At 48.7% G+C, this 18,016-nt stretch overlaps 1 protein-coding gene across 6 annotated transcripts in view; it reads left to right on the top strand.

Annotated features, from left to right (window-relative positions):
* The window catches only part of Nipped-A (Transcription-associated protein Nipped-A), a 413,461-nt gene that overhangs the window by 323,677 nt on the left and 71,768 nt on the right, over positions 1–18,016 (top strand). For all 6 annotated transcript variants that reach the window (XM_065445525.1, XM_065445501.1, XM_065445517.1 and 3 more), the window contains 2 exons: positions 8,900–9,214; positions 10,777–11,023. In XM_065445525.1, the coding sequence (XP_065301597.1) occupies positions 8,900–9,214; positions 10,777–11,023 (562 nt within the window). The remainder of the gene's footprint in view (positions 1–8,899; positions 9,215–10,776; positions 11,024–18,016) is intronic.

The following is an 18,016-nucleotide window of genomic DNA, read 5'->3' as shown; positions in this document are numbered from 1 at the left end:
AGCTCCTCTGTCTGTGCACTTAGAACAGCTGGCCAGTGAAACCGGTATTCAACATCGAGAAACAGTCCTAATGACTCCGACTAACCTTGCACCACCTTGGGAATGGCAGACTATCCAGTGTGATACGTCGCAATAACAAAACATGCGCCTGAGGTGCACATACATTCGCACTTTCTCGAACTCCAGGCGAAGTACTGCTGCGCGGAGTTTTATACAGACGCTTCAAAGTTTACTTATGGTGTAGCTTATGCAGCACTCGCACCTTCATTTTCAATGTCCGGTGCATTAAATCCAAACACCAGCATTTTCACAGCGGAGGCATACGCGATCCTCTCTGCTGTGAAACATATAAAACAAACAGGCATAACAAAGGCTGTCATATTCACAGATTCATTAAGCGTTGTTAGTTGCATATCAAGTCTATGAAAACACAAAAACTCTATCCTTAATGAAGTCTACAACCTTCTATGTTCAGCATACATGTCGAACCAAATGACTGTTCTTTGTTGGGTGCCTGGCCATAAACGCCTAGAGGGCAACGTAGCTGCTGACGAAAGGGCTACAACTGTACTTTCTTGTGATGCAAACATTAACATACCTGTACCCTACACAGACCTTGAGCCATTTTTGCAGCATAAACTACGGAAATATTGGCAACGGCAATGGGACACTCAGGTAGCCAACAAACTGCACCTAACCAAACCAAAAATATGGAACTGGATCTCTGAGAAAACAACAACACACCGGGAAGCACTGCTCTGTAGATTAAGAATTGGGCACACCTATAGCACTCACTCGTATATTCTAACTGGAACTAACCCTTCGACATGCACTAGGTGTGGAAGTAGACTTACAGTCCTTCATGTTCTCGTTCAGTGTCCATTATTAGAAGAGGAGAGAAAAAAGTTCTTCCTTTCCTTATACAGTCGCCGACCGTTTATTCGGACCTCACGGGGACTGCGAAAATGTCCGAATAAACAGGTGTCCAAAAAAGCAGATTAAGAAAAAAAAAATGAAATCCTTTATCTCCACGCACTTATTCGGGCTCGGCAGTAGGCTTGGAAGAAATCGTGAATGCGCCGTTGCACGCTGTTCCGTTTACGCGCAATCAGATAAGCCTGAATCTCGGAGGGGGTCGTACGGTCACTATTAGCGGCGGAAAACTCAGTCACTGCTTGTACACGCTCCGCATGCGACAGCAACGTAGCACATGGTGCGTCATCTTCCGACTCAGTCATCATCCGGCGGTGCAGCAGAAACCTGACGAATGATCTTGCCGTCGTCGAGTTCTGCGCATGTCAATACAGCAGTGTCAGTACCTATGAAACTGTCAAATGAGACGGTGTCCGGAATCGCAATGCAACCACTGCGCAGGTCTCGGCAGAACATTTTGTGCGTCAGTAGGGAGCACATCGGAAGGCGACAAATCTTAGGCCTCCTGGCACCCGCTTGCCGGCATTCCCCAGCGAAGTCTGCGCGGGCACTGTCGGCGCCATTAGACACTTGACGCGATGTTTACGTATGCCGTGTTGGATTACCGAAACCTCGACACAGCACACAAAGCAAACACCACCGTGCGGACACCAGTCGCTCAAACGAAAAACGCCGCCCTCGCCGCCCTCGCAGCCCTCGCAGCGTCTTGCGCTAACAAACAAATCAGCTGCTGGATTGTCTTGACATGGCTTACTTAGCTGAAACCGGAACTGCTGCAGAGCCACTCTATCGAACCAAGCAGAAACGATGATGATGAGCAGGGATTTCCAGTAGCGCCACTTCGTGGGGCAGCAAGGAAGCTCCGTTCAAAACAAAAATGGCGTTCAGCGAGTCGAACCATGCACCGGTCAGAGTCAGTGCATGGTGCTCTCGAACGAGTTGGCTCAAGGAGTGTCCGGAAAATCGGACGAGAGGTTGCAAGGTGTCCGAACTTTCGGCAGTTGTTAAAAATTATGGTCTATGGGGAGAATGGCGGCGCCGCGAAGCTGACCGAATAATCGGGCATGTCCGAATTTTTGGAGTCCGGAAAATCGGTCGGCGACTGTACCGTCATAATATACCTCTGCACCTAGTCTTCTTTTTAGGCAGTGACCCTCTATTTAATTTTAAATCAGTACTCAAGTTTGTTGTGTATAGGGGGCGCTGTCAATTATATCAAGTGTATATAAGCGATTGCCATCAGAATAAAGGCAGTTCCGTGGTTCCCCGTCAATGCATCGTCTTGTCTTATCAGTTGGCGCTTCGCGTCACAACAATCTGGCGCAGTCGGCGAAGCTAGCGAGCTAGCGACGAACTGTTTTCCCTTACCTGGCTCCGTGCTGTTCCAAGGGGCGTCACCTACGAAATGGCAGCGTACGGACTACCGCCATTACCGCCTTTCCTGGAGACTCCTGGGGATGCGACGATTCCATGGGAGCAGTGGTGCGAGGATTTCACAAATTTTCTTGAAGCGACGGGGATGGACGCGCAACCGCCACTACGGAAAAAGGCCATTCTGCTGCAATGTCTTGGGGTCGAGGGACGCCGTGTTTTTCGCACATTGGGCCCAGAGCCGGCACGAACGTCAGACACGACAAAAGCCGGGCCGGAGACAAGCAAACCAGCAGGAAAAGACAGGACGGAGGCAAGTGAAGGGGATAGTTACATGGAGGCGTTGAGCCTATTGGAGCGGCAGTTCTCAAGCACCGTCAACGTACTGGTCGAGCGACGTCGATTCACGTTACGTCGGCAACTGCCGAACGAGCCGATACGAGAGTACGTCAGTGCTCTCCGACAGTTAGCAAAGACGTGCGACTTCGGGCAATTCTTGGAAGCGGCTCTGCGAGACAGGGTTGTTGACGGAGTACGGAGCACTGAGTTGCGACAGAAATTGCTCGTGAAGGGGTCACAACTTACGCTCGCAGATGCAGTGGAAATGCTACAGACGTACGAGCAGGCAGCGGAGGGGGCTGCGATCTATGACCAAGGGTCGTCACAAACGGACATAGTGCAGCATGTATCTCAAGGCAAAAGTCCAGACAGCGACGCGGCAATGACGCCGGTGCGCAAGTGTTACCGGTGCGGCTCTACAAGGCACCTAGATAATTCACAGGAATGCAAAGCACGGGGGAAACGTTGTTCCCAGTGCCACAGAATGGGACATTTTCGAGCGGTCTGTGGCAGGTCGGCAGAGCAGGACGTGCGGACGGTCCGAAACGACGGCGCTAGCGAGGAGGACGTGCTCACTGTACTGGCGGTCAGACAAGGGGAACGAAGGACTTTGGTCGTTGATGTCGTTATTGAGAACGAGCCACTTCAGTTGCTGGTAGATACTGGGTCGTCGGTGTCTATTTTGCCAGACCACGTTTATCGAGCCAAGTTCGCCAACAGCTTTCCTTTGACTGCGGCTTCAGCGACGCTGCGGGATTTTTCACAGAAGAAAATTCCGGTCTTGGGATGGTTCACAGCCAGAGTTGTACGCGGGAACAACTCGGCTTGCCTTCGATTTTACGTTGTTCCCCAAGGCATGGCATTACTAGGACTGGATGGGGTCCACCAGCTACAATTGCACATCATCGGTTCTACACTGGAGTGTTTGCAAATCACGGTCAGCCCCCAGTCGCTTCCTCCTGAATTATGTGAGTTTTCCTTTCTTTTCGCTGATAAGTTGGGATTAGCGAAAAACTTCGTACATTCTGTGAAGCGGCGTACAGATGTAAAACCAGTAGCAGCGAAGGTTCGACGTTTGCCCCTGACGCTGCGAGAGAAGGTAGCGGCTGAACTGGCAAGATTATTGGATGCAGGCATTATAGAAAAGGTCAGTGCTGCGGAATGGGTGTCTCCTATAGTGGTTGTGCAGAAGAAGGATGGAACTATTCGTCTATGCGTCGATTTACGCGAGCCGAACAAAGCAGTAGTCATTGATGGATTCCCTTTGCCGCACACTGAGGAACTGTTGCATGCGCTGAGCGGAGCAGCATGGTTCTCGAAACTGGATCTTACTGCAGCCTACCATCAAGTGGAATTAGCCGAAGATAGTCGCGAATTAACGACGTTTATTACGCACGAAGGCTTATTTAGGTTCCGCAGAGTGTGTTTTGGCCTCGCATCGGCACCAGCCGCGTTTCAGCGAATGATGCAAGAAATCTTGAAAGGCTGCAAGGGCGTGTTGTTTTATATCGACGACATCATAGTCTTTGGAAAGACTAAGAACGAGCACAACCGTAACCTTCGCGAGGTATTGCATCGGATCGCTGAGGCGGGGCTGCAGCTAAACCAGAAATGCTTGTTCGCTGTCAAGGAACTCTCCTTTTTGGGTCATCGTGTGAGTGCAAGTGGTCTTGCCCCACTCAAGTCAAAGGTGGATGCTGTGATTAAAGCACAAACGCCTGCCGATGTAGTCTCGCTGCGGTCTTTCCTTGGGCTCGTAAGCTATTACTCACATTTTCTTCCCAATTATGCAGAGGTGGTGGAGCCGCTGCGACGACTTCTTCGTAAAGGACAGAAGTTCGTGTGGGATCAGAGCACCGAGGAGAGCTTTTGCAGGATCAAGGAGATGCTGTCATCATGCGGGGTGGTGGCTATGTTCAATGAGTCTTTGCCTGTACAAGTGACCACTGACGCCTCGGCATATGGACTGGGAGCTGTGCTCCAGCAGGTAGTCAACGGAGAAGTACGTACAGTGGCATTCGCTTCGAGGACACTAACTCCTACAGAACGCAAGTACTCTACCGGGGAACGAGAGGCGCTGGCATGTTTATGGGCTTGCGAACATTGGCACGTTTATCCGTGGGGCCGCAGGTTTGTCTTACGAACTGATCATCAGGCTTTGGTGACACTGCTGTCCACAAATGGGGTTGGAAGACGCCCACTGCGTATTGAACGCTGGTGTGCTAGACTTTTGAGATACAACTTCACTGTGCAGTACACAAAGGGGAACACCAATGTCGTTGCGGATGCACTTTCTAGGTTACCTTTGACCTCTGCAGAGGACGAACCGGTGGAGGAAGTAGTTGCTGTGGTTTCCAGCATGATCACTAAGAGTGAGTTGCAAGCAGAAACAGCTGATGATTCATTATTAAATGAGGTGGCGCAGCATGTTACGTCCAGATGGCCGGAAAAGGGCTGTTTAGCTGGAAATTTAAGGTCCTTTTTTCGTATAAAAGAAGAGCTGTCGGTGATATACGGGCTACTGTTTCGCGCGGAACGGGTCGTTCCCCCATCGACACTCACTTCCAGGCTGGTCATGATGGCACATGAATCACATCCAGGCATTGTAAGGACCAAACAACGGTTAAGGGAACAGTACTGGTGGCCCGGAATGGACAGGGATGTGGAATCGCTGGTTAGCAATTGTGCTATCTGCAAAGCATCAGATAAATCGGCAAAAACCGTAATGGCCCCATTGGAGCCAGTAAAGTGGCCCGAGAAGCCGTGGGAAAAGCTGGGAATCGACATCGTTGGGCTGATGGAGCGAGCCCCTCCGGAGTGCAGGTTTGCAATCACTATTGTTGATTACCACAGCAAGTGGCCCGAGGTGGCATTTGTGTCCACAATCACTGCACAGGCAGTAGTGAAAGTGCTTTTGGAACTTTTTGCGAGAGAAGGGTACCCGAAAAGCATTGTGACTGACAATGGGCGTCAGTTTATGTCGACATGTTTTGAGCAGTTTTTACGAGATCGGGGAATCCAGCATTGTGTTGCAACATTGTATTACCCGCAATGCAATGGTCAGATTGAGAGGTTCAACCGCGTTCTCAAGGAATATATTCAGGTTGCGGCATTGGAACGAAGACCACTGAAGGAGGCAATCTGGGACTACCTGGGTGTTTACAGGGCCACCCCACATGCAACTACAGGAGCGTCACCAGCTTACCTACTGCATGGAAGAAGACCCAGAACAAGATTGGATGTTGTTGGCTTCCCAGAAAGGGAATTTTTCGAGGAGCCGCGTGCCGCCATGGAAAAGTTGAAACAGCGCGTTAAGGAGCAGCAACAACGAACAAAAAAGTACACCGATGAAAAACGAGGTGCCAGAGCGTCTACCATTGAGCCAGGAGATTTCGTAAAAATAAAGCAAGGCGGACCAAAGACGAAACACAGGTTTTCTTTGCCGATCCAGGTGAAGAGACGAATGGGCACGAATTCGTTTTTGCTGGCAAACGGTACGAAATGGAACGCATCAAAACTAACAGTAATTGGTAAAGTTGGGACAGGACAGGCACTAGCTGACGCGGTTACAGCGCAACGCAGTGCGGCCTCGGGGTTTTCCTGCGACCTGGATCTTCACATAGGGAAGATGGCGGAGCAAAATACCCCTACCGCCGTCGAGAATCAATCTGAAATGGTGCCATCAGAAGACACCCAGGGAAGCGCCAGCCATTCTGACGGTGCACAGCCCACAGTAACGGAGTCTATCCTAGAGGTTCCCGATCAGCAAGACAATTCTCGATCGCAATTGGCCACAACCACAGCACCATCTCGCACCAGGCCGGAACGAACAAGAAGAGTGCCAGCACGATATCTAGACTACGAGCTTACCTGACAGTAAGAACGTCGTTCTTTTAATGTGATGTGAAATGAGTGCGCGAAAGTGGATTGATTTTATTTCCTTTCTTTTTTTTGTTAATGAGGGGGAATGTGTTGTGTATAGGGGGCGCTGTCAATTATATCAAGTGTATATAAGCGATTGCCATCAGAATAAAGGCAGTTCCGTGGTTCCCCGTCAATGCATCGTCTTGTCTTATCAGTTGGCGCTTCGCGTCACAACAAAGTTCTTAGGAGAAACGAATGCCATAGAAATCATTTGGCCAGGCTATTTGTAGTACAGCCTCTGCTTAGAGGCTGTAGCTGCAACAAAGTCACTTACAGAGCACATGCCTCGCCGCGCTTGCGCTGAAGGGCTCTGCAGAGGCACTGGTGCTGCTATAAATTAACACGTTTTGTTTTGTGATCCTTCACAACGTACTTTTACAACGATTAAACTCACTTTTCATTGACATTATTTTAATAGATATATATTTTACACCATTTACAGCGAATATTTTAGGCCAATGTACAGCCACTCGATTTCCGCCATATTCAACGATACTCATTGCCATTCATCACCAAATGTCATCGCGCTCTTTGGCCATTTCTGGCCCTTGCGCCAAAAAACAATACCCATCAATCAACTTGGAAAATCGGATAGTTCAGAGTCGTCTTTCAATCTCGGCAGCTGTATGCATTATTTATTGCAGTGAAACTCTCAATAATTCGAACAGCTCTTGAAGCTCGGCGAGCGCTGCAAATGTGCAATGCAAAAGAGCAGAAATATTGTTAGCACCCACCAAAATGAAGTGGCGGAACCCGCATCGCCATAGTCATCAGTGAAAATTGTATGTGAATAACAGCAACGCCGGATCACTTTGTGACTATTTTGCCTTTAAAACCTTTATTCTTGCATTTACCACCGCACATTGCACTGTGTCGGCCACGTGTCTTCATGACTGTGTAGTCACCATCCATGATTGTGTCGATACCGAACGCAATTTTGTCCGCAGTTGCAGCAAATGGTCGTTTCGTTTTGACTCTGTGTCTGTGTTGGCTGTGGTTTTGTCTGCAGCAGTTGCAGCAAACAGTAGTTTAATTCTGATAAGCTTTCGAGGATGAAGAGCACCGGCTACATCGCGATAGATGGCGACCAGCTCACTGGCAAAAAAAAATGATTGGGACGTGCGCTTGGTAGTAAAAGCTCTGTCCCAGATGAAGACATGTGCCGGGGCCGCGCTGTGAAGGAATTTGCATGGCCTTCGTCGCTGTGAGTGCTAATCAACCACGAGACAATGAAAGAGAGAAAGAACCCTTTAATGAAAGGCAGAGATTTTAGCCGGCGTTTAGGCATCACCGACATGCTACTGCATGGAGGAGAGAATTGGGGAGAGAAAGAGAGAAATAGAGGCGGAAAAAAAAGGCATACGTAAAGAAAAAAAGAGAGAGAAAGTCGGGCACTGAGTTTTGTGACTCATGGGCAATAACTTGCAATGGTGAAGTCCTTCAGTGTATGCACCGCCCTACAATGAGGTGAAAGAATTCACTGCGTGAAAGGTGCATGAGGATGACAGAGTAGAACTAAAGTTTGTCGAGTTGACCAGTGTTATCTAAGTATGTGAATAAAAAGTTCATTGCACGCCTCTGTTGGGTGAGGTGGGCGTAAGACAGTAAATTGACAAAGATATCTGTGTAAGTGAATGCATGCAGTGTTCATAGAATGCATGCTCGTCGGCATACGCTCGATACTCGAACAATATATGCTCCACGGTTTCACTTGAGCTACAGTCGTTGCAGTGTGGACTTTTCACTTGACCAAAGCGGTACCATAAGCTGTTTCCATAGGCAGTGTTCAGGCAAAGACGATGATATAGAGTTTCCAAATGGCGAGGAATGCTGGATGGGAGTCTGGATCTGAGATTTGGGTGAATTGAGTAAAAGAAAGGGTAATGTTGGGTCGGCGAGTTGCAGAGCTGATCTTTTTCTTCTGAAACAAGAAGAAGTGACGAGAATTACGGCTTCCGCACTGCTTTTGTGCAAAATTGAAACAGGATTGCCTCATTCAGTCAGTAAATAAACATGTGTTGGTGTAGTAAAGCATTTGTCTTCGTGATACCTTCGATAATTTCTCATTCAGTTAATTCAGACATTCTTTCAGTTCCATGAAATGTGAATTAACAAGGTTTTACTTTAGGCCTTGATTATTGGGAACGGAAATTTTCAACATTGGAACTGGGGGCCTGTTTGGCTAATCAACACTTCGAAATCTTCACGTTTTAGAAGTTCAAAAGGACAGACATAGATATTCTGTTCATATGTATTGTCTTTTTGTGTCTCATTTATCTTTTATTTTTTTATTTTGTATTAATTTTTCTTGCTGCCCCCTGTTGAATTGCAGGGTCTGGACGTGATTGAGTCAACCAACCTGAAGTACTTTGCGAAAGACATGACGGCCGAGTTCTACGCGCTCAAGGGGCTGTTCTTGACACAAATGGGTCGCTCGGAGGAGGCCAACAAGGCGCTGAGTGCATCCGTCCAGTTGCACGACACCCTAGTCAATGGGTGGGCCATGTGGGGTGACTACTTTGAGGGCCTCTTTGGCCGCGACCGCTGGGACGCCCGGCAGCTGCCCCTGGCTGTGTCAGCGCTGACCTGCTACTTGCATGCCTGCCGCCACCAGAGTGAACCCAAGGGTCGCAAGTACATGGCGAAGGTTTGCTTCATTCTTTGCCAATTCATCCGTGCAAATCTGGGCTGTCATGTGCATTGAACTAACAAGATATAGAAGAAAGCAACTCCCGCCAAAAGTATGGACACAACAGAATCACCCGTACAGGGGATTGCTGATTAGCAATGCAAAGAAAAGCTGTGATAATAGAATCTTGCGTGCATATCTTTGCCAGAAATGCCAACTGTAATGAACATGGATTAACTGTACTACGTCCCATATTTAACATACAATGCTCCGGAACTTATGCAAGTAGAATCACGTACTAGAAGTCAAGGAAATATTTTATCATAGGCTGAGTTTAAGTTATATACTAATGCCACACAGGCAGTGTGACTTGGTCCTAACGTTGGGAGGTGAGAGATCAGAGATACGCGTGCAGGTGCTAAGAATATTGATAACGCAAAAAGGAGGTGAGGCGTGCAGACAGGACACAAGAGTGGAGAAGTAGACAACACGAACGCCTTCTAATCTTTCCCTACATTGCCAAGATTGTAACTGCACGCCAGAGTTAGATGAATGCGCAATGTTGTACAGGCATAAGGATGAAGATACGTGTCTTATGGTAGTGGCATGGCATATCTATAATGGTGGAAGTGCGTGCGTGAGTCAGCCTTCGATTACTTTACAGAAGGAAGAGATTAAGTGCCTTAACAGTTATCTCTCACGTAGACCGGCACATGTACCCGACTGACACGTGGTGATACCATTCCTGAGCTTGCGCAGATGACGTTTGTGTCTTCTTTCTTTTTTCGCCTCAGTGCTCCCTTCAATTGATAGTCGGCGTTCGTGTTGTCCACTTCTCTACACTTGTGTCCTGTCTGCACGCCCCACCTCTTTTTTGCATTACGAATCCTTACCAACTAGCTCAGCTTTCTGTCGTTCTAAGAAAATTGTTCTTGCTGCTTATGTGGTGCTTTTGTGTGTGTCGACACAATAACCTAGGCGAATTTAGCATGCACACTTCTCGACTGGTTGGCGTATAAGAACCTAAAATTTCAAGCAGAGCTGGGACACGAATGTTTGGGGAGTGCATGAAGCGTTTGACCCCTTGATAATTCTATGCTTTTGCTAATTCTTAAAACACTAAACCTGGCCTAACTGACGCCGTCAAGAGTCAGTGTTGTGCATATGCACTTCCACAGATATTGCAAATGTGTGTAGCATGAAACCATATCATTTGTTGCCAACTCCCAAATTTATCAAATTAATTGTTTTCTCATTCAAATTTGCTTTTTTTGACTGCCCGATAATTCAGAAAATTGTGTGGCCCCTTACCATGTAAGAAAAGTCAATTGGCGACTGTACTTATTTGCATAAGAGGCCAAATTTCAATGCAACAAAATTTCAATAAAACAAAGAAAATTGTCAATTTTGCGGACTTCGTTATACTGATGTTTAACTATATTTGCTTGAATGAAAAAGGTGCACATTAAAATCAGAGAGATGCAGTAGTTTTTGTCTCGCATTACGTTGGTGGAAGCAGTCTCTATCAGGTCACCCATTCCCAGTGTGTGTGTGTGTGTGCCTCGTTACCCACACGACAGGTGCTGTGGCTGCTGACGTACGACAACGAGCAGGGTGTCCTGGCCGAGGCTGTGGACAAGTACAACACGGGCGTGCCCCCTCTGCAGTGGCTGCCCTGGGTTCCGCAGCTGCTGACGTGCCTGGTGCGCCCCGAGGGGCGACAGCTGCTGAACCTGCTCGTCCAGGTCGGCCGGGTCTACCCGCAGGCCGTCTACTTCCCCATCCGCACGCTCTACCTGACTCTCAAGATTGAGCAGCGCGAGAGGTGTACGTAGTAATGCCTGGATCACCATCATGCATGTTTCTCATCGGTGGAGAACCTCTCTGATTGACCCCCCCCCAGTACTTAGGCACTCCTAATTTGCAATCATCTTAACATTTGCTTTTTTTTAAATTGGCACAGCTGTGTAAAGCCACATGTGTTTGTAATAGGGGTGTGCTAATATCGAATATTGGAAATATTTTCACAAAATTACACGTTTACAAAGTTTAGCCAAGAAAACACGGTGCTGTACATGCTTGGGAGTCTCCTAGCAATGCATAACAACTATGTAGCAATTTATCAGTCATTATCTACAGTCAAATCTCGATATAACGAATCATGCAGGACCGACGAAAATCATTCGTTTTTCTGAAAGGTTGTTATAGTGAAAGCCCTAAAATTTACTATTCCGCCCATCAAACCATCAGTTCATGAGTTGTCACCATTTGAGCTATCCACGAGAACATCACTGTTGGCTCTCGGCTCGCACTGTTGCTGTCTTCCGTAGATTCTGCTGCCATGCAGCACCGAGGCACTGTATAGTAAGAGTGACGTGCGCACAGTAGATGCTGACACTGAGAAGACTACCGACAAAGTGGAAGCGCCATGTTGCCTCAAAAGCGCAATGTTCCTTGTTCTATGTTTTTTGCATTCCTTTCCATGGACATTGCAACTGCCTCACTCGAGGCGGACACGTGAACCGTTCCAAAGCGCAAGCGCGCGTAATCGACACCGACCGGAAAGTGCAGAGTGCAACCGTGTGGCATCCTCACGAGTATAGAGGTTACATTTCTAAAGTTCTAAAGTTCCTAGTACTGATACATTTTGACGTTGAAACCATAAGAAGTCAGTTGGGGATTTCAGAAAAGTACATAGAAACCCAGATGTACACTGCGATCTACTCTTATTAAAGGAAACACCAAATTAGTATGCCAGCACTAATTAGAGCTCAGTTCTAGTGTGTAAAGGTCTGGAAAATACAGTGGAACCTCGTTCATGTTCATATGTTTTGGAAAAAACGCGAGAAATGATTTACTAAACGGGAAAACCTACAATCCGAAGTAACTGAAAAAATTAGACAAAGTTAAGTATTCTTGACATCTACATAATGCGAAGCGTCACGCGGATCGCTGCGACACAAGTCGCCGACGTCTGCCGAGCTGGTGTTGCTCAGCGGCCCCAGACGCGTTTCGTTGTTTTCCTATTGCATGGTGTATTAAGAGGGCAACGGGAAAACAGAGCGAAATCAAGCTGGTGGGCAACTCCAGATGCCGCCGAAGAGAAACGTGATGCCCGCTTCGCGCTGCCTGCAGCAGGGAACGGCGGCGCATTTGGATTATTGTCTACTGAAAGCGTGCAGTATGCTACCTATGGCACTGCGCACCATGCATTGTAAAACAGATAGGTGAAGATACTTGTCGCAATAAGTTTGGCAGCGATAGCTGTGAATGCGGCATGTGACGACCCGGGCGGCGATTTGCTGGCACTGGAATATATAACTGTGCGTGCCGTCATTCTCACGTGACACGGGCAGCTATACACTGTTCTCGATCGCATGTGCCTCGCACATTTTCTTGTTTACATGGGATCTAGCAGCGGGAAACATATCATATGATCGCAGTTTGGTGACGTACTGAACGTTAGTGCCGGGAAAACATGCATAACGGGAACATATCAACGGGGTTCTACTGTACTTTTTTTTATCTAAAGAGCTTATGTTGCACATAACCAAGAGATTTTTAGAGTGCAGCTTATAGGCGCCCGTTCCTGCGGTGAGCATTGGCGTAACTGACTGAACGAGTACCGCGAAGAATGAAAGTAATGCGGAACGCAGCATGAGATGAAAGAAAAGCGATAGCACCGGGGAAGGGTGCAGTAGAACTATGAGGTGAAAAGTGGAGGAGGAGTGCACAAGCGCCGAGTTGCCGGTGGTTGCGGCATCCGTAGCCGCATGGGCGATCTCATCTGTGCTTCTGAAGAGGTAGTGGGGCGTGAGGTGGGGAGGGCTATGCTCGTCCACAGTGTCAGCTGCCGAGGTCAGCGTGTGACAAGGATCACTGCCCTTGCAAGGGGCGATGGAGAACAACTACAAGTAAGGCTCAATGTGATGCCCCCTTGGGTGTTGTCACTGGTGGGACGACTTGACCGCAACGAAGGGCCACTCTTGTCGTTGATGGATGGCTACAATATGTCGACAGAGCAGCGCCCATTGTTTGTATGGAAACAAAGCACTGCATATGCAGAGGTCTGTGTGAGGTGGTCGTCACAAGCTGTCCACGCACTGCTTCTCGCGATCTCCTGATTAGCGAGGCAGTTGTGCCACACTTCACTCCGCTTCCAATGTGCTCCATGAGACAGGTTATCTGCGCCAGCTACGCTACTCACAGTGTTCTCTTACTAATATAAACCGTGTACCTATATCATCATAATACAATATATTGTTAAGTGTGGAAAGACACACATGAAAGAGGCTATATACACTCACCAACCGTTTATTCGAACCTCACAGGGACTGCGGAAATGTACGAGTAAACAGGTGTCCGAATAAGCACATTAAGAAAAAAAAATCCTTAATTTCCACGCACTTATTCTGGCTCGGCAGTAGGCTTGAAGAAATCATGAATGCACCGTTGCACGCTGTTCCGTTTACACGCAATCAGATAAGCGTGAATCCCGGAGAGGGTCGTACGGTCACTATAGGTGGCTGAAAGCACAGTCACTGCTTGTAGATGCTCTGCATGCGCCGGCAGCGTAGCACATGGTACGTCATCTTCCGATTCATCGTCCGGCAGTGCAGCAGAAACCTGACGAATGATCTCGTCGTCGTCGAGTTCTGCGCATGTCAGTACAGCAGTATCAACAGCTGTGAAACTTGTGGGGATGCGCGACCCTCACGCCTCCCCTGATAGCTTGTTTTCCCGCATAGCCCCGTCTCCGTGCGGCGTCAGCGCGTGGGCCGCGGCGTGGCGTGGTACGGCGTTGGAGTGGTACAAGCGTGATGCGAGAGATGGCGCGAGCGTCGCGCCGCTGCGCGGTTACTTGCGTTCGGGTAAGACAAGGCGCTCTCTCTTGGGTTCGAGGCAGGGAGCGGGACGGGCGTGCCGCACGTGCAGCGCGGCTCTTTCCCGGCGGGTCGACGCACGGCGGGGACGTCTCCCGCATGCACGCCACCCATGCTTCTGCGAGACCGCCTCGCGTGGCCGCCTTCGAACGCGCCACGATTCGCGTGACTATACACGTGAACGACCAGGCGTTGGGATCCAGCATGGAGCGAACATATTCGCTCGCGAGGACGCGGTGAGTCAGACTTCTAGATTTGTCGCGCGCCCATCGGCATGTTTTGTGGATAGCAACTCAGCTAGCAGGCATTGATGTATGAAAGGTGCAATAAATGCCCTTGTGATTGTTTGCACTACTGTGTTGTCGTTCCTTTGTCCCAAGAGTACGGTGTGAGATATCCCACATCAGACCCCACAAACTCAAATGAGACGGTGTCCAAAATCGCAATGCAACCACTGCGCAGGTCTCGGCAGAACATATTCGGTGTCAGTAATGTGGGGATGCGTGACTCTCACGCGTTTCCTGATATCTTGTTTTCCCTCATAGCTCCCGTCTCCTGCAGTGCGGCTTCGCCGCGTGGCCTGGGTCCCGTGGCGGTCAATGTGGTTGAAGTGCAGTGCGAGAGATGGCGCGAGTGTTGCGCTGCTAACGCCGCCTCACGGCAGGGTTACTTGGGGGTGCAAGGGAGAACACGCTTCCTCTTTGGTTCGAGATCGTCAAGCGACGCGGATGTTCTGCGCGTGCACCGATCTATGGTCTGCGAGACTGTCTCGTGAAGCCTCGTTCGAACGCGCCATTGTTCGCGTGACTGTACGCGCGAATGACCAAGCGTTGGGATCCAGCATGAGACGAACATATTCGTTTGCTATCCGGTCGCAGTGAGTCTGACTTCCGTGATTTGTCGCCCGCCAATCGGCATGTTTTGTGGATAGCAATTCGGCTAGCAGGCATTGATCTATGATAGGTACAATGAATGCCCTTGTGATTGTTTGCACTACTCTGTTGTCGTTCCTTTGTCCCAAGAGCATGGGTGTGAGAACTCCACAGTAGGGAGCACATCGGTAGGTGTCAAATCCTAGGCCTCCCAGCACCCGCTTGCCAGCATTCCCCAGCGCTGTCTGCACCATTAGACACTTGACGCGCTGTTTCCGTATGCCACGTTGGATCACCGCAACCTCGACACCGCACACAAAGCAAACATCACCATGCCATCACGCCGACACCAGTTGCACAAACGAAAAATGTAACCTACTCGCGCAGCGTCGTGCGCGAAGAAACAAATCAGCTGCTGGATTGTCTTGACATGGCTTACTAAGCTGAAACCGGAACTGCTGTAGAGCCACTCTATCGGACCGGGCAGAAACGATGATGATGAGCGGGGATTTGCAGTAGCGCCACTTCGTGGGGCAGCAAGGAGGCTCCGTTCAATACAAAAATGTCGTTCAGCAAGTCGAACCATGCAGTGGTCAGAGTCGGTGCATGGTGCTCTCGATCGAATTGGCTCAAGGAGTGTCCGAAAAATCAGATGAGAGGTTGCAAGGTGTCTGAACTTTCGGCAGTTGTTATACATTATGCTCTATGGGGAGAGTGGCAGTGCCGCGAAGCAGACCGAATAATCGAGCATGTCCGAATTTTAGGAGTCCGAAAAATTAGTCGGCGACTGTACAGGCTATTTACACTGGAGCCAGACCGCCAGGCCGACACTCGCTCGCGCCAAGGGCACCGACCCACTTTGTCGTCGTTCTCGCGGCAGCTCGTCCCTTGAGCACTGCTCGATGATATCGTAATACTACCCCCTTGTGGCAAAAGCGCCGTCACGGTGCTGTTAAATATACAAGGCACGTGGAGAGTTGTAGGGCTTGAGTCGGGCAACATGGACAATGTCACTGGTTCTCCCAGCGGAGGACGTAGTGGGCGTGGCTAGAACGATTTCATAAGTGACATCGGTCACTTGGCGGAGCACGCGATGTGGGCCTGTGTAACAGGAAAGCAGTTTTTCACAAAGGCCAACTTTACGCGATGGTGACCAAAGCAACACGAGGGTGCCGGGCACAAAATGGACATCACGGTGACGGAGGTTGTAGCATTGTTTTTGTTTGCCTTGAGAGACTTGTAGACAATGCGCGCAAGTTGGCGAGCATGGTCAGCATGGGCGATAGCATCACGGGCATAAGCGCTAGTTGAAGCTGTAGTGGACGGATGCACAGTGTCCTGTGGTAGCGTCAGTTTACGGCTATACAAGAGGTGAAAAGGCGAAAAGCCAGCAGTTTCGAGACGGGAAGAGTTGTATGCAAAGGTAATGTAAGGCAGAGCCTGGTCCCAGTCATGGTGGTTGTCTGAAACGTATTTGGATAGCATGTCTGTAAGGGTGCGGTTTAAACGCTCAGTGAGGCCGTTCGTTTGAGGGTGGTACGAGAAATGAAAACATGTCTAGAGCTGCGCTCCAATTTCCTATCCAGGTGTACTGTAATTGTCAGTGAATTTTTTTTCTTTGAATCCTATGAACTAGTGACTATCTGTTGTACTAAATATTATGGAGGTTCTCAGTTTAATAGTAGATCTGTGTTTTGCAGCAATCCTTTATTTATTGGATAGAAGGTTTTGCTTTCCAGTTTTTCTCCAAAATATAGAAGGTATATCCTAACTTCACGGCAGACAGATTATCGTAAGGTTAATCTGCACAACTGAGGAAAGCACCGTACATCACGAGACTCAATCACTGTTGCGCACGTAGCCAACTAAGAGCAGGCGCCGTCCACGCCGTTTCGTTGTCAGGCTCGGCATTATTTGCCACCTGTTAAATTCTGAAATTTAGAGCGTCATCATCGCTGTCATTTCTGTCAGACCTGTCAACGCAGACAAACATTAAACAAACAGAGGCAGCCACAGGCGATGCGGTGCCATTCTGCAGATTGCGGCATTTGGGCACAGTGTGCGCGTTCCCACATAAGCTAGCATCAGGAAGTGCTTGCAGTGGCAGTCTGCTACCACGTCAGCTCTTTCACGGTGCACTCTCGGTGCTCCTTTTCACCGAAAACAAAGGGAAGCACTCGCTTGGGCGGCATCGAGCATGAGGGGCTCCGCATTGCATGTGACCTGTGGAGCATTGCATGGTTTTCCACATCGAATATATAATGTATTCAGAAAATTTAATAGTAGATATTTGATTCAGTTTGATTCGGTGATGTTCGAGTATTCACACACTCTTGGTTCGTAAGGCTAATGCTGTGCTGGCCCTCGTCAAGATTATGGCTCTTTTTCCCAAGACACACAATCCAGAAATGCACATGGTGGCTTGAAAAATTCAAGAGGCACTTAGTTATCCCTATGTGGATGAATGCGAATGCATTGTAACCACCACGCGATGCTTAGACATTATGCCACAACACAGTGTCGTGGGTTCGATTCCCACCAAAAGTCGTGGGTTCGAGTGCTTTAAAAAAATTGCTTGCTGTAAATAAAGTACTTACTTACTTAATTAACTCTACTTTAATTAGCTGTCCCTTAAACTCTTCCTTAATTAACTCCAAAGGTCGTCAGTTCGACTTCCTCCAAAGGTCATAGGTTCAAGTGTCCTAACTTCGCTTTAATTAACACCATAGGTTGTGGCTTCAGCTCCCACACTCTTAAGCAATATTCCACCCTTTTGCCACACAACAATAATCGTAACCCGTCTTGTCCACATTTCCTTTCTTTAACGCTGCGAGCCCGGTACTTTCCAGTAACGAACGGCATGTGCGTTATCAGCATGACAGCATTTCTGACAGGAAAGTAGCAGGCACAGCGTTTTCAAGAAAGGAAACACAAGCAAGGCAGATGATGATTATTGTTGTGTGGCAGAGATACACCCCAATGGGTGTAACTTTGTTTAAGAGGGCACCAAAGATCGAGGAATCGATAACTTTGGTCACGCCAACACCGACAGCTATGCCGGATTT

Source organism: Dermacentor albipictus, chromosome 1 (genome assembly GCF_038994185.2).
Source record: "Dermacentor albipictus isolate Rhodes 1998 colony chromosome 1, USDA_Dalb.pri_finalv2, whole genome shotgun sequence".
Taxonomy (NCBI): Eukaryota; Metazoa; Arthropoda; class Arachnida; order Ixodida; family Ixodidae; genus Dermacentor; species Dermacentor albipictus.
Note: the sequence above shows the minus strand (reverse complement) of the source record. Positions and strands in the feature narration are given on the sequence as shown.